Raw genomic sequence first — 16,038 nt, 5'->3', positions numbered from 1 at the left:
GTTGCCCTGGTTGTATTTTTGGTGACCTTCCCCATGTCCTTGACCCCTCCTGACGAGAAAATGCCATAGCACTTCAATAAAAAAAATATCAGTCTTAAACTTACCGACCCCAATTACATGTTTAAATACCGCTTAGGACCCTGCCCAAGAGACTGTCATATACTTTATCATCCAAAACTGTGTTTCACAGGAGATATCGCTTGTGTCAGATCAGACGATATCTCCTAGGAGATATCGTTTTGACAGTAGATTTTGTACAATGCCCTGACAATGCTATGATGTCATGAACTTGATGACATCACAATGCTATGACATCGCTGCACTGCAAATCTAATGGCAGTATTGTGTTCAGAGATGTACATTTTTCATTGAAAACTAATGAAGAGTGATTTTGGATGATAAATAGAATTTCACCCTCGTGTCTTCTGATATCAAATATATCAACACTTGTTGATAAAAGTGAAAATATCCTCGGCAAGCCTCGGATATTTGTTACTTTATCAACTCGTGGTGATATATTTGATATCAAAAGACACTCGGGTGAGATTCTCTATTTATGACCATCCCTCAAATTCCCACTGGACTCCTCATAATATTTGACAGGACCCCAGTACTTCCTAATGTGTCAACTTTTGACATTTACAAAGACACTCAGCAAAACTTATTAAAGTAAGATTCTTCAACAAATTACCAAAGTGGCTGCATTGCACAAAACAATCTAACATCCTCACATTTGGTTTTAGGCTGCTTCTAGCTAAAGACTACTGAGGAATGTACTTACCTGCCAGAAAGTATAGATGTCAAAAGGTCTACCTTATGAGTAAGGTCGTATTCCTCTCTTGGCACATTTTCAAAGAGGGCGAAATCACAAATTGGCTTACATAATGTACCGAAGTGGGGCACCAGCCCAGGGTCAATGTAGTGACAAACCATTGCTTTAACCACTGGGCTACCTCTTTGCCTCTCTTGCACTGACATAGAATATGATTGTCACAGCACCAGGATTACTTGTTGGAGAAATATACCAAACACCAGTGTATGAAATTTAGGCCCATCCTGACCACCCGAGATGGGCTAGATTTCTGACGGACGGTCTAGATTTAGAGCTAGCCAGCCCGATGGTCTGGTAAAACCTTTAGATGTTCCATACATATCTTGGTGTCTGGTCTGGTTAAATCCATTTTGGGCTGGTAATATTTTGAAGTTACCAGCCCTGATGTCTGGCTGGGTTTTTGGCTTATTTCATACACTGCAAACACATAATGTACTTCTTTCTTAGACCCATAAACTGACACTAAACAAGAGGAAACTACAACCTTTATACATTTGGCATTCTACATTTGACTGCATAACATCTACATTTGACTGGCTATTTTGCACACTGTATCCAGGTAATAAAATAACATAAACACATGCTAAAACTTTAAAACATACACCTAGAGAAGCAGTATATTTTTCATTTGATCCATGACATATCATTGATGGATGACATATGTCGACAAAGTTTAGTCTCCTTTGCTTACTGACAAGCTCAGATGTGGGCTTTGTGTACAGAGCACTACTTTTCTAGCATTTTTTATTGATCTATGACATATTGTACATGACATATGTCGACAAAGTTTAGCCTTGCTTAAAATAGAAATGTGATGTTTTCAAATTGTGAACTTAGTGTAAATTGTGAACTTACGGCTTACAACCCTTAACCTTGATGAATAGAGGAAGCTGATTTGAGATTACAAGAATTGTCAGACCCATAACTGATGAAAAATATATGTGAAACAAGATCATACTTGTATGAAACTAAAAGAGTAACAATTGACATTAAACTCTGGCACTCAGATATGCAAAAGTGTCTCTGGAAAATACCTATGTACATCATAATACTTACCATTTTTCCTCGATTAAATCCCCAGGCACATATTTCTTTCACACAGGCATTACCTTAGAATTTAATAACAAAGAATAAGGAGGTGAATTCCTTGCATAAAAACTGTATGGCATTTAATCGAGGCCCCATCATTTATTTGAGTAATAGTAAAACTTTTGAGCAAATGTCATATAAAATGTTATCATTCTCTTTCAAAACAAAACCTTGGAATAAACCCAAGCATGTTACTGAAATTTTGATATACAGTTTAACGATCCTCCTGTTTATTGGAATATATTCAGATGAAATTCTCCTTCATTTACATACATCATAAACACATGGTTTCATATTTCAATTGTTTTAAACTGCTGTTCTCTGCAATATGATGCTAATAATTAGCTGGAATATATTCCCAATTCATTCAGCATGTTCAAAAATAAAAATCAGTTCAAATACATATTTTCTCTGTCATGTAATCAGTAAGAACTAATTTTATATCTCTCTCAACTTTGCCTCTTTTATTCGGGCTCAGCAACAAGCTTGTCATGAACATGCATAAGTCCATTAAAGTATTTGACCGTCTTCACTCGAAGTTCCAACGTGGCTGGTTCATCACAGAGGAACATGGTTTTGGGATGTTGTTGGAATGCTGATACTGTCCACATGTGGTTCACACCTTCCTCAATGGCCTTGCTCAGGGCTAGTGCCTTGTGAGCTCCAGTGATGAGAATCATTACCTGGCAAAACACTCTCATATCAGGAATGACAAGTCTTTATGGATGCTCAACTTTTTTATTGAAGGGATTTATCTAGACATACTCAGAGGCTGAAATTTTTACCAAAGCTGACGGCAAATGTCCTTAAAATTCCCAAAATGGAATATTACAAATATCCCATCTTATGTTAATACAGATATATGATACCTCGCTAACTACTTTTATGGCCTTGTAGAGAAAACCTGTTTTCAATCATAACAGTACCAATAAATAGGGGTTTTAATGCTTAATTCTGTATTCTTCATTATCATGATTATTGCATTGAAAATACTCACCAAGTGCAATGTTAAACTACATTTTAGTAAAAATCCCAATTTCCTGTTTAAAGGCTGTCATTTTCATTACAGGTCTTCTGTACCAAAATGGCAAGTATTGTTTCAATATACTTTATTGCCACTATTAACCCCACCAAATAAAACATGGAGCCTTGAAATTGCAATTCTCATTTACATATTCCTATCAATAGTATCCTATATCAACAGAAATTAATAAAAGTCACACAACATGAATGGATAAAGGTGATTGTGACAATTATATTAACAGAAAGTACTTTGCAGTCATGTTCCAGTTATTGTCATTCAGTTCAACTGTATTGCTTCTATAAACATACAGACAATAACAGACTGAGCAAGGGGGATAGTTCTGTGGATGTACGTCTTTATTACGAAATATGCAACCCTTATGCTTGCAAGCACTTGCTTGCTAAAAGTGTTAACATCTATACCAAAACGTCACACATATTGTACTAGGGCTGTGACGGATCCAAATATTCTACCCGGGTAGCCTACCCATCATCCTACCCTACCCGTATACCCGATATGTTAATTCCTGACAACAATTTTGTAAGAAATGGTGAAATATTCTTCAGCTCGAAGGCTAAAATATCAAGTTTTTCAATATCTTAACCATGTATTCAAAAGAGATGACTGTAATTATGTCTAAAGCTTCAAAGACATTACCACCTTTAAATCATGAAAGAATAACATATTACATTGTTTAATCTACCAGTCACATGATCATAACGGGTCCGGGTATTGAGATAGGTACCCTGGTCCAACTCATTATACCCATCCGTACCGGGTATCCAGGTTACCCGTCCCAGCCCTATATTGTACAAAAGAATTTGCATATCCATTGAACTATCCCCTTGTTCATCACACCAACTTCTAAATGCAACTTAAAGAAGTTAATTACCAACTGGATACAGTTAACAAACTCACCTCTTTTGCATCCATCACAGTCCCCACGCCTACTGTGAGAGCCTCTGTAGGAACCTTGGACATATCGCCATCAAAGAAACGGGCGTTGGCCAATATGGTGTCCTGGTTGAGGGTCTTCACTCTGGTGCGGGACACCAGACTCGACCCTGGCTCATTGAAGGCGATGTGGCCATCAGGGCCAATACCTGAAGCACAATGTTGGACAATGTTTAAATATCACCAATAATGGTAGAAAATTCAAGTGTTGTAACTTTACAATATTTTTATGTGCATTTCAGCAAATTTGCAAATCTGGTTGTAAGGATGAAGTAATATGATGCTCCATTGTGAACAATATGACTCAGTGCTCTATTAATAATGTCACAACCTCATCAAAGAAAACTACCCCATCTGAATGTAAATTGAATTCGGTTTCTATACAGGCTCAATTTTTCATACTGGGCTGTTTCACAATTTCTTAAAATTGGAATGGGTAAATAATTAGGGAGATAAACCAACTGTGTTTTGAAATCTGAGGAAGTCAAACTGTAGATCTGAGAGCTCTAACTTTGACCATTTATAGTGAGCAGAGTAACAACTCCTCATAAAATTAGCTAAATTTCACAATAGCTACATTTAACTACAAAGTATGACACATGTATCATTACAAGGTTCCTCAGATTTAAAAAAAAAATTATCAGCTTAATCTATGTAACTGTAAAATACTATAGTACATTTTTTTCTTGACAAGCATTTCACATGCAACCTTAAATATGTTTCCAACAAGATCTCCGTTGATTAGCAAAGTATATAAATTTTTTAAATAAAATAGTTGCAGGCCAATCAGATTTAATGCAACAATACGATAATATGATTTATTCCCTATCCAACATTTACACTGCTGGCACATACACAAGACAACAGTGTGACAAAGTCCTCTCACCTCCAATGAAGAGTTCAATTCCTCCTGCTTTTGTGATCTCAGCCTCAAACCTGTCACATTCAACTTCCAAGTCTGCGGCATTTCCATCCAAGATGTGAGCATTCTCTGGCACAATGTCAATATGCTTGAAGAAGTTGTTCCACATAAAGGAATGATAGCTCTCAGCATGATCTCTCGGAAGGCCTGTGAGTTAATGCATAGTGGTCTATAATGGAATTATTACCTACTGAAATTTATTAAGTACAGTGAACACTTTTTGTAGATGTGTACATAATACATACTATATAATGAATGTCCATGATTTTTCAACATTGCCCAGAAATTACTGTGAACATGTAACATTAAACATAACAGGTCAACAAATCTGTCTGAAAGCAAATATTCAAATGTGTACAGAACATTTTCAACAATCTAAACAGCAAGAAATACAGAGGAAGCATATCTTACATGCACTAAAACAGTACATTGTAGTCCAAGATATTTAGTTTCCAGAGCAATTAAAAAAAACCCACTGAAATGTTTCTATTTGAAAGGTTGTATATACATCACAAATAACACTGAAATGGTGCTGTCTGCTGTTCAAGAATTTTCCTAAGCCACAAATATGACTCAAGTTTGATACAACTGACTGACTGAGTTTAGTTTTACGCCGCTTTAGCAATATTCCAGCAATATCACGGCAGGGGACACCAGAAATTGGCTTAACACATTGTGCCCATGTGGGGAATCGAAACCGGGTCTTCGGCGTGACGAGCCAACACTTTAACCACTGGGCTACCCCACCGCCCCAGTTTGATACAAGGGTACAAATCATTTTCATAGGTTTATCATAAAACTTTGTATACATATCAGATAGAAGCTGAACTGGGGCCTTTTGTTTATGCTTTTCAAATGAGGGGTTCATTTTGCAGAGCATAACTTATAAACCAACATATATTCTTTCATGAAACTTTGGTGGCACATCTGATCTCAGAAATCAGGCCCTAAGCAAGCAGCCTATATTAGTTTTGAGAGGCAACTAAATGGAACTGGTGGTTGACTGTGTGGCAATATAGAGAGTTGTGTGACTACACAGAGAGTTGTGTGACAATATAGAGAGTTGTGTGACCACACAGAGTGGAACAATATAGAGTTGTGTGACTATACAGAGAGTTGTGTGACAATATAGAGAGTTGTGTGACAATATATAGAGAGTTGTGTGACTACACAGAGTTGTGTGACAATATAGAGAGTTGTGTGACTACACAGAGTTGTGTGACAATATGACTACACAGAGTGACAATATAGTTGTGTGACTATACAGAGAGTTGTGTGACAATATAGAGAGTTGTGTGACTACACAGAGTTGTGTGACAATATAGTGAGTTGTGTGACTACACAGAGAGTTGTGTGACAATATAGAGAGTGGGACAATACACAAACAAACCATCACATTTCATTTCAATTGTTCAATTTGTTCTTGCTACTTCTGTTATGAAATTAATGTTTACAGTTTTGAAAATAGTAAAAGTAACATTGCTGTCAGATGAAAATCTTGGTCTGCTGAAGATAACCATAACTAATTAACATTCTTGAAAGGTACTGAAAGCATTTAAAGAACAGAGAATCATTAGGTTTTAACAGTCATCTGTACTCGAAAGCTCAGCATTTTATGGTAAAATGACTGACTGAGTTTGGTTTTACGCCGCTTTTAGCAATATTCCAGCAACATCACGGCGGGGGACACCAGAAATGGGCTTCACACATTGTACCCATGTGGGGATTCGAACCCAGGACTTCGGCGTGACGAGCCAACGCTTATGGTAAAATGAGATATAAGCAGTGTTGTAAACTCCCCAAAATTTCAGCCAGACAACTGGTCTGGTAACTCTCAAAGGTTACCAGACCAGCTGGAAAGTTGCCACTCCAGAATTTTCTAGATTAAAAAAAATAGAAAGAAGGTTACGTTAATAAGAGGAGGTATCTGTTTAATGTCAGGTTATTGTCACAATAACACACGTTTTCAAATGTTTTTTAGTCCAGGCTTTGGTCATTATATACATTACAAAATCACCTTGATTTAACAGCCAGACCATCGGACGTGCAACATTTTTAAACTGACCGTCTGGTCGCAAAACAGACCGTCTCGGACAGTCGGGCAGGCGGGAGTTTGCAACGCTGGTATAAGCTATACTTTATAATAATGCACAGAGTTAAACTGGTAGGGGATAACAATGATGTTTTGTTTGCTTGTACTAGATGTCATACAACACATGTACACAGATCGTTAACATATGCAATGATGCAACTCCCAGCTGGAGAAATGGGAGAGTTGACTGAGCAGCAGAATCACTGTGTTTAGAAGATAGTTCCTCATACCAGCCAAGGTCAGGTTGTTTGTGAACTTACCTACATATTCATCCATGTTAAAAGTCTTGACATATTTGAAGGAGAGTTTACCAGCTTTATGAAACTCTATCAGGGCCCTGTACATACCAAGTGGAGTACTTCCTGCAACAGAGACATCTTAAGAAATAATGTAAGAAAAATGAATTTTTTTGTAACAAACATAAAATATTTAAATCTAATACCAGACAGTTCAATAAGGAATTTTCTGTCTGACAGATCCCATCCCATGTTTAATCTGAAATGATGATATATTTTTCTCATCATGAAAGAGGATAATTGAGTGAGTGAGTGAATTTGGTTTTTACACGCGTTTAGCAATATTCCAGCAATATCACGGTGGGGACACCAGAAATGGGCTTCACACATTGTACTCATGTGGGGAATCGAACCCGGGTCTCGAGGATAATTGAAGATATTCAATGCATTCAAGCTGCAGTTCGCCCCACAGGGTACAGTGACCTACACAGTGTACAAGGTCCTGTTTCACAAAGCTCTCGTAAGCTTAAGATCTCGTAACTTTCCTCGTAGCATTCCTACCTCCTATACTATAACATTGACTTACGATAGTCGTAGTGCTATGAGAGCTTTGTGAAACGGGACCCTGGTTGCTATAACCCACAGTACCCAGACAATAAACATTCATGGAACATCATTAAATATAACATGGCTGTCAACATTCTACAATAAACTTTTATGTATATTTTATGGAACTCCAGAAAAACCCTGTTTAAACTTGCTCATGATCACTGCTTATCAGGCCTACGGTGTAGAATGTTTATGAGTGATAGAGCAATGAACTGAGATCCGGTGGCTCTTATGATACCCAACACTACAAACAAGGTGTACATGTGATCTATTCTGCACAGGTATTGCAAAAGGAGCACAAGAATTCATATTCCACTGGCAGTCAGGCTTGTACATGTCCAGTTTTGAAGACTACTGTTTTTATACACTGGTCTGAATACTAAAGTGAGTGAGTTAAAATTGTACGTCACATCAGCAATATTTCAGCCCAATTTGAACAGTAAAGACAAGAGAACACTTTGTAGTCATTTCATGCATAACATAATCACATGAATGTGATCCAGAATTGCTCACAAACCATGGCTACAAACAGCAAACCAAAAAAATGTGAGCAAGGCTAACTAATACTCTGACCGTGACTCCCAACTTCAGCTGAACAACACTGCACCTTTCCAACAAACAAAGAAACCATTACTCAAATTTGAAAAACACCCATTAAATGATTGCAAAGTTATGGGTTTAACTTTTTAGGCCTGGGGTATAGAAATCAGTTACACTATTGCATATACATATTTCAAAAGTTGGGACACAGACATACAACCTTAGAAGACAAGGTTACCAAGGAAGGCGAGGCGAGGCGAGGCAGGTGCAGGTGAGGTGAGGTGAGGTGAGGTGAGGTGAGGTGAGGTGAGGGAGTTGTGTTTTACATCGCTTGTAGCAATATTCACGCAATATCACGGCAGGGTCAACAGAAATGGGCTTCACACATTGTACCCATCTGGAGAATTGAACACGGGTCTTCGGCGTGACAAGCGAAGGCTTTAACCACTAGGCTACCCTACTGCCCCTGAGGTGAGGTGAGGTGAGGTGAGGTGAGGTGAGGTATTCAAAGGGAAAGCGTATTGCAGCTGATCAGCACTGCTTTCAAGTTATTGCATACAAACAGAAATGATTCCTTTTTGAATGTGTTGTCCAGCACTGTGGTCAGCAATATGTGACTGAATTCAAGAACACCAACACACTAACACGGTAAGATGGCGATGGTCCAAGTAACTGACTTGAACAACCAGCTGTAGAGTGCTGGGAACCTATTCTAATCCAGGTGCTTGATGAATGTACTGATATGTAATGAATGTGTAACTATCCATTTAAACAGTGAGTGAGTCTGGTTTTAAGCCACATGTACAATGAACAGTATTTCTGTTATATCATGGGGTTTTTTTATTCAAGAGAGGGGAAATCCCCAGGTGACATAGTTCTAAAATCCGTCAACAGTGATAAAGTGCCGTGTAACCATAGTGACCTGTTGGCAGTCCAAGGGTAAAGTATTTATCGGGTCCAGGTTTGAAGTCCAGTATTCTCCTCCGGACATACTTGGCAGCCCACTGGGACACGGAGTCATAGTTCTCTAAAATCACAAGCCGCATCTGAAAGGATAATGTCAGAAATCTACTACCACAAGCAAAATGGTCTTCATCATCTGATTATATGCATAAACAATACTAACATATTACATGGTTATGTCATCTACTGATATCAGATCTTTAGTTGCGAGATCACTGCTTAGCCGAACATATTTTTATAGCAAAATATAAAAACACACAAATACACATTTCAGATCATGGCAGACACATAGAAAATCTTTATCTAGATACACAAGTTGTAAATGCATTGATATTCCTGCCACGATGACCAGTGTGCGAAATAGCCACAGGCCTGCTAGCCCGTCGCTAGTAAAAATCCAATCGGGCCAGTAAATCTCCAGAGTCTCTGGCCCAACTGGCTAGTGAATTTTCATGGGGTTATTTTTTAAATATATCGCTCTCTCTGACTTGTTAAGTCATAACACACTTTTAAATCATGCAAAATTATGTCCTGATAAATGATGGTATTTTACCTTTTTGTAATCTTTTGCTTAGTTTCTACATTCAAATTTCGGGCTAGTGAATCATTATGTGGGCTAGTAACTTTCAGGCATAGCTAGCCCAACTGGCAGGCACAATTTGGAAACTATTTTGCACCCTGACCATGACCAGGACTGGTCATTAATAAGGAATATGACGAACACATAAGAGCAAGGAATCATTTTCCACCATCTGCATCTACAGGAAATACTGTCACAATAATATTGGATTGATTTGAACGATGACTAAGTCACTATGTCAACGGCTTATCAAGGTGAACTTTTTCACTTAAAATGGTGCCAGTCCCCCACTCTTGTCATGGCATCCAGTTCTCTACCCCAAGAGCCATATCAGTGTGCTTAGTTGGTACAAGTAAAGTAGACTTGGATTTTATTTATTTGTCACCCTTTAAAAGGAAAAAAACGAAAAACTAATTTGAATTATTGGCATCCGTGTACCAGGTAAATGTTTCATCCATTCAGCATACTGAATGCGGCATTTGGAACACCATTTAATAGGGCTCGACATCTGATGTACCACAAAGCGTCCGTAGCACTATGATATTCGTAAATGTTTCATCCATCCAGCATACTGAATGCAGCATTTGGAACACCATTTAATAGGGCTCGACATCTGATGTACCACAAAGCGTCCGTAGCAGTAACTATGATATTCAGTAAATGTTTCATCCATCGAGCATACTGAATGCAGCATTTGGAACACCATTTAATAGGGCTCGACATCTGATGTACCACAAAGCGTCCGTAGCACTATGATATTCGTAAATGTTTCATCCATCCAGCATACTGAATGCAGCATTTGGAACACCATTTAATAGGGCTCGACATCTGATGTACCACAAAGCGTCCGTAGCACTATGATATTCGTAAATGTTTCATCCATCGAGCATACTGAATGCGGCATTTGAACAATTCATTTAATAGGGCTCGACATCTGATGTACCACAAAGCATCCATAGCACTATGATATTCGTAAATGTTTCATCCATCCAGCATACTGAATGCAGCATTTGGAACACCATTTAATAGGGCTCGACATCTGACGCCGTTCACAAAAGCCCCAGTAAGCACTATGATATTCGTAGAATGTTTCATCCATCCAGCAGACTGAATGCAGCATTTGGAACACCATTTTATAGGGCTCGACATCTGATGTACCACAAAGCATCCATAGCACTATGATATTCGTAGAATGTTTCATCCATCCAGCATACTGAATGCAGCATTTGGAACACCATTTAATAGGGCTCGACATCTGATGTACCACAAAGCATCCGTAGCACTATGATATTCGTAAATGTTTCATCCATCCAGCATACTGAATGCAGCATTTGGAACACCATTTAATAGGGCTCGACATCTGATGTACCACAAAGCATCCGTAGCACTATGATATTCGTAAATGTTTCATCCATCCAGCATACTGAATGCAGCATTTGGAACACCATTTAATAGGGCTCGACATCTGATGTACCACAAAGCATCCGTAGCACTATGATATTCGTAAATGTTTCATCCATCCAGCATACTGAATGCAGCATTTGGAACACCATTTAATAGGGCTCGACATCTGACGTACCACAAAGCCGTCCAGAAAGCACTATGATATTAAGTGAATGTTTCATGCATCCAGTGTACTGAATGCAGCATTTGGAACACCATTTAATAAGGCTCGACATCTGATGTACCACAAAGCATCCGTGAGCACTATGATATTCGTAAATGTTTCATCCATCCAGCATACTGAATGCATTTGGAACACCATTTAATAGGGCTCGACATCTGATGTACCACAAAGCGCCCTCAGACTTATTACATCTGACGTAACCACAAAGCGTCAGTAGCACTATGATGTTCAGTGAATGTTTCATCCATTCAGCATACTGAATGTGGCATTTGGAACACCATTTTATAGGGCTCTCGACATCTGATGTACCACAAAGCGTCCAGACTTTCTACATCTGACGTACCACAAAGCTCGCCCGTAGCACTATGATATTCGTAAATGTTTCATCCATCGAGCATACTGAATGCAGCATTTGGAACACCATTTAATAGGGGCTCGACATCTGATGTACCACAAAGCGTCCGTAGCACTATGATATTTGTAAATGTTTCATCCATCCAGCATACTGAATGTAGCATTTGGAACACCATTTAATAGGGCTCGACATCTGATGTACCACAAAGCCGTCTCACAAAGCACGTCCAAAGCACTATGATATTTGTAAATGTTTCATCCATCCAGCATACTGAATGCAGCATTTGGAACACCATTTAATAGGGCTCGACATCTGATGTACCACAAAGCGTCCGTAGCACTATGATATTTGTAAATGTTTCATCCATTCAGCATACTGAATGTGGCATTTGGAACACCATTTTATAGGGCTCGACATCTGATGTACCACAAAGCGTCCATTCCATACTACATCTGACGTACTCACAAAGCGTCAATGTAGCACTATGATATGATATTCGTAAATGTTTCATCCATCCAGCATACTGAATGCGGCATTTGGAACACCATTTAATAGGGCTCGATATCTGATGTACCACAAAGCGTCCGTAGCACTATGATATTCATAACTCTATAATAAACTCAATAGTTATGATAGCTTGTAACGCTACAAACACTTTGTGGATCGGAACTCTGATTTAAATTTTCATTTACTTAAATATATTTAATCATGGAATATACAGACATTTGACTACGATTAAATACCAATTACCATGCCCCCTAGGTTGAGTAATATAAATCAAAGAAAAGTTTCATGTTTGAGAAAACAGAACAACTGAGCATTAATTGAATTATCATTTATATTTTATGATTATGCTCCGAAGCAAGTAACCATGACAACTTATAGATACATAATCTGTTCGATGTAGTCTCCTCACATAGCAAGATGTATGCAGTAGTGTACTCCACAATGTCATTTACATGTATTATCATCTAAAACTACTGATTCATTTCAATTATACCTTGATTTTGTGATGACTTTTCCAGGATATCAGGACAGTTTTCTATGATATCATCTATCAAGGAAAACCAAAACAAAATATACCTCACTTTCCACAAGAAAAAACCCCTGAAATCTCTGTGCACAGATACTTACAGTACTACATCATCCTTAAAATTATGTAATCAGTGAAGGAACTTGTTTACTCAAATAATCACCGAAAATATTACATAGTTGAGTTATATTTATTTTGCTGTCACTGACACATTGCTAAATAAAAATACTGGTATAACAAAATATAAAAATCCTTCATATTTCCTTAGCCCTTTTCCACTTTCAAAAAAACTATTCCAATCCTGGTATGTGCTATACATGTCAATCGTAACCAGTCACGGAAATCTAGATGCTTGTAGGAAGGACTCTTGCAAATGTTACATCACTATTTCATAAATAAGACTAGGCATGTTTCAGATAGGTTTGCCCGGAAAACTTTCATCATTCCAATAGATTTTCCTTTAACAATATCTTTGTACTTCCTTTTAAGGGTTCATTGCCATGGTAACTACACACTATACTGGTGTCTTACTTGGAATTTACCTCTTAAAGAACACATACATTTAGGCCAGATCAATTTTATTTCTTGTTTTACAGATATTTGTCCTCAGAAAACCTAAAGGCAGGAGGAAAAAAAAAGAAAAATACAAATCACCAGTCAAAGTAATGTTCCTTTTAATACTAACAGTATTTCACTTTTGGCAATTTATGAAGTGTATATGGGGCAAAAAACAATCTAAAACATTTTCTTGCACATTTACATTTTTGGCCCAAAAAATATTAAATTTTATGTTTTGAGCGGGGAAAATATATATATTTTTTTTCTTATTCTTAAAAAATATGACCGGCGGATCCGTAAAACAAGAAATAAAATTGGTCTGGCCTTATCAAGACTTGCCATGAATATCACAGATATTTGTTATTTTTATTGCTTCTTCTGTAGTGTCACCCCTCTCAAGTAGGATCTTTAATTATTGTGTTCCAGTTCAAGCTGAACATACCTGGCTGTGCAACAGAAACATTAATTGTTTTTCACTTTTATGTCAAGGGTGTTAAATTGTTGCTCACCTGCATTAAACATGCTAAATATATTTCATGATCAAGATCAAAACAAAATTAATTAAAACACTAGAAATATCTGCAAATAGATTTGTTTACCCATAATCAAATAATAATGAGAGAAAAACAGTTATGCTCACTCTTTCAATATTCTTCTAAACAAGAAACATTTCAAGTAGGGCCTTTTGATCCAGGTGAGCTTAAATAACAAAGTCTTAGTGTGGTGTGTTTAAGTACACACTGCTTTAAGAGTTCCTCACGGAGTCAAGCCCCCACCGCACCTCCGAGACAAGCATGGTCAATAGTAATGCAGACTACAAACAATGGTTTGTTCTGTTAACGTAGTTAAAAAATAAATTTACATTTGCCTTTCAAGAGATTTGACAAGCATGAGCAATGTAAATATTGTTGCGGTCCAACCTGCTGTTGCCGGATACATCTTCTTACACCTGTTACATGTGTGCTGACAAATAACATTCCTGGGAGCTGTGATCTGTCTCTTGATATTGATCATTCAGTCACATGTCTGATAAAAGTCTACCGCCTAGAATCTGGCTTACAAACAGAACCAGACCCCTTCCAGTGAATGACTCAGCATTAACACTGCTCAAATACTTTACATGATATATCAATGATATGAGCAACGGAATACATGAAACAACTTTTGCTAATTTTGAAAATAAAGTAACTTTTATCAATTTTGATATCATTTTGGTAGTATTTTCTTTTCATATGAATGCCACACATATGAGGTCTTTAGCAAACTGATTGTTGTTTTCTAAGCTGAAGCTGCTGTAAGTAATAGTGTCTTCACCAGACTGTCAAGGGTTTGATAATTGTGAGAGACAATCCTTGCCTTCAGGGTTTAACAAAGTCACCAAGCCTGACCACTACTGGAACCTTACAATTCATATGATAACCACTTATGACCAAAGAAGTTGCTGAGGATCGACCTGTTCTAAGCTACATTCTACACAGGGTTATCGACGCTAGCCAAGAGGAAATAGCTGCATGTTAAATATCCCAAGGCATTTTCTCTTTCTTTGAATCATGTAACAACACCCATATTGAATCGTCTCCAGACAATCTACACAGGGCAATGTTAGCTTACAACAACATCCCACTTGCACATGGGACATTGATTAGACAATGTAAACGCAGACAGTGTATCAATGTACATATACGACCTTACCTCAAAGACAAACTGGCACATGGGAGTTGAATAGGTCATAGGATATTCAAACAACTTCTGTAACACTAACAAGTAATATTTGTCTTTAAGTTTCATTTTAGAAGCTGTAAAACCAATGAACACAGACTTGAGGAAACATGTTTTAAAAACATGAGTACAGATGCTTTTTTTCATTGACATAAAGAAATTTAAGTCCAAAACCATATGTATGTGCCCTATGTATGTGCCCACTATTAAATAATATTAACTAACTGTTCTTACATTACCTTACAATAAAAAGTAAATCCAGAAGTTACATGATTTTCTTAAAATAACCTAATTTCTACTACTTTTCTCATACTAAAATATCCTGTGTACAGTAAAGCCTAACATTTTATCAAATGAAATGTACATCGTCTGGTAATTAATCAAATCCCACAGTGTCCATGAAACTTCCATTGATTTCTCTCATAATATCTCACTGGGCCTACTGCTGTGCATTGTTCGGTACTCAAGCAAAGAACGGTTCAAAGAGAACATGCTGTCAAAGCATGAGATCGAGACATGTCACGGAATAAATGTTTCGGAAATGATAACCTACAATTTATGTCCTAGAAGTCACTCTGTAGATCATCTTTACTTCAGAATAACATAACCACCGATTTACTTTGTTCGGAAATCTAATCTTGATTGCATTTGCAAACATCACGGAATTATCACAATAAAAATACTGATAACCATGGATTTAATCAGTTAATTTTTCAGCATTCACATCTTACCTTGAGAGTGAAAGCCACACGTGAAACACGTACTTTCTGAGGTCAGCGGGTTTCTGATAACGTTGTATACCTAACTGTAGTAGGAGAGGTCTAGGAGCGATCAGCTGACAGACGCTAGCGCGAACAGTCGGAATATGTCGGCTAAGTCCGGCTTACGAAAAAAATATAACCAAA

At 37.6% G+C, this 16,038-nt stretch overlaps 1 protein-coding gene across 2 annotated transcripts; it reads right to left on the bottom strand.

The window, feature by feature from the left end:
* Positions 1-1,633: 1,633 nt before the first annotated feature.
* Positions 1,634-15,996, bottom strand: LOC124262890 (glucosamine-6-phosphate isomerase 2-like). Of its 2 annotated transcripts, none has more exons than XM_046697482.1 (6): positions 15,865-15,996; positions 9,221-9,344; positions 7,174-7,275; positions 4,786-4,968; positions 3,864-4,048; positions 1,634-2,604 (listed from the first exon to the last, which is right to left on the bottom strand). In XM_046697482.1, exons 2-6 carry the CDS (start codon positions 9,342-9,344, stop codon positions 2,386-2,388), a joined length of 813 nt encoding a protein of 270 aa, XP_046553438.1. In that variant the 5' UTR covers positions 15,865-15,996; the 3' UTR covers positions 1,634-2,385. The 2 variants fall into 2 exon arrangements, with proteins under 2 accessions (XP_046553438.1, XP_046553439.1); XM_046697483.1 differs by having other exon boundaries at positions 15,898-15,983.
* Between the last annotated feature and the right edge of the window lie 42 nt (positions 15,997-16,038).

Source organism: Haliotis rubra, unplaced genomic scaffold, assembly GCF_003918875.1.
Source record: "Haliotis rubra isolate DU_JTF1 unplaced genomic scaffold, ASM391887v1 Scf86, whole genome shotgun sequence".
NCBI lineage: Eukaryota > Metazoa > Mollusca > Gastropoda > Lepetellida > Haliotidae > Haliotis > Haliotis rubra.
The sequence above is the reverse complement of the archived record's forward strand: the minus strand, read 5'-3'. Positions and strand labels throughout refer to the sequence as shown.

What these genes read in the sequence shown, in the direction of transcription:
- LOC124262890 (XM_046697482.1), bottom strand. Translation starts at nt 9,344, where the DNA reads ATGCGGCTTGTGATTTTAGAGAACTATGACTCCGTGTCCCAGTGGGCT. An exon ending in AATTGAACTCTTCATTGGAG is followed by an intron (nt 4,049 to 4,785) that starts GTGAGAGGACTT and finishes ATTGTGCTTCAG; the next exon opens with GTATTGGCCCTGATGGCCAC. An exon ending in CTGTGATGGATGCAAAAGAG is followed by an intron (nt 2,605 to 3,863) that starts GTGAGTTTGTTA and finishes GTGTTTTGCCAG; the next exon opens with GTAATGATTCTCATCACTGG.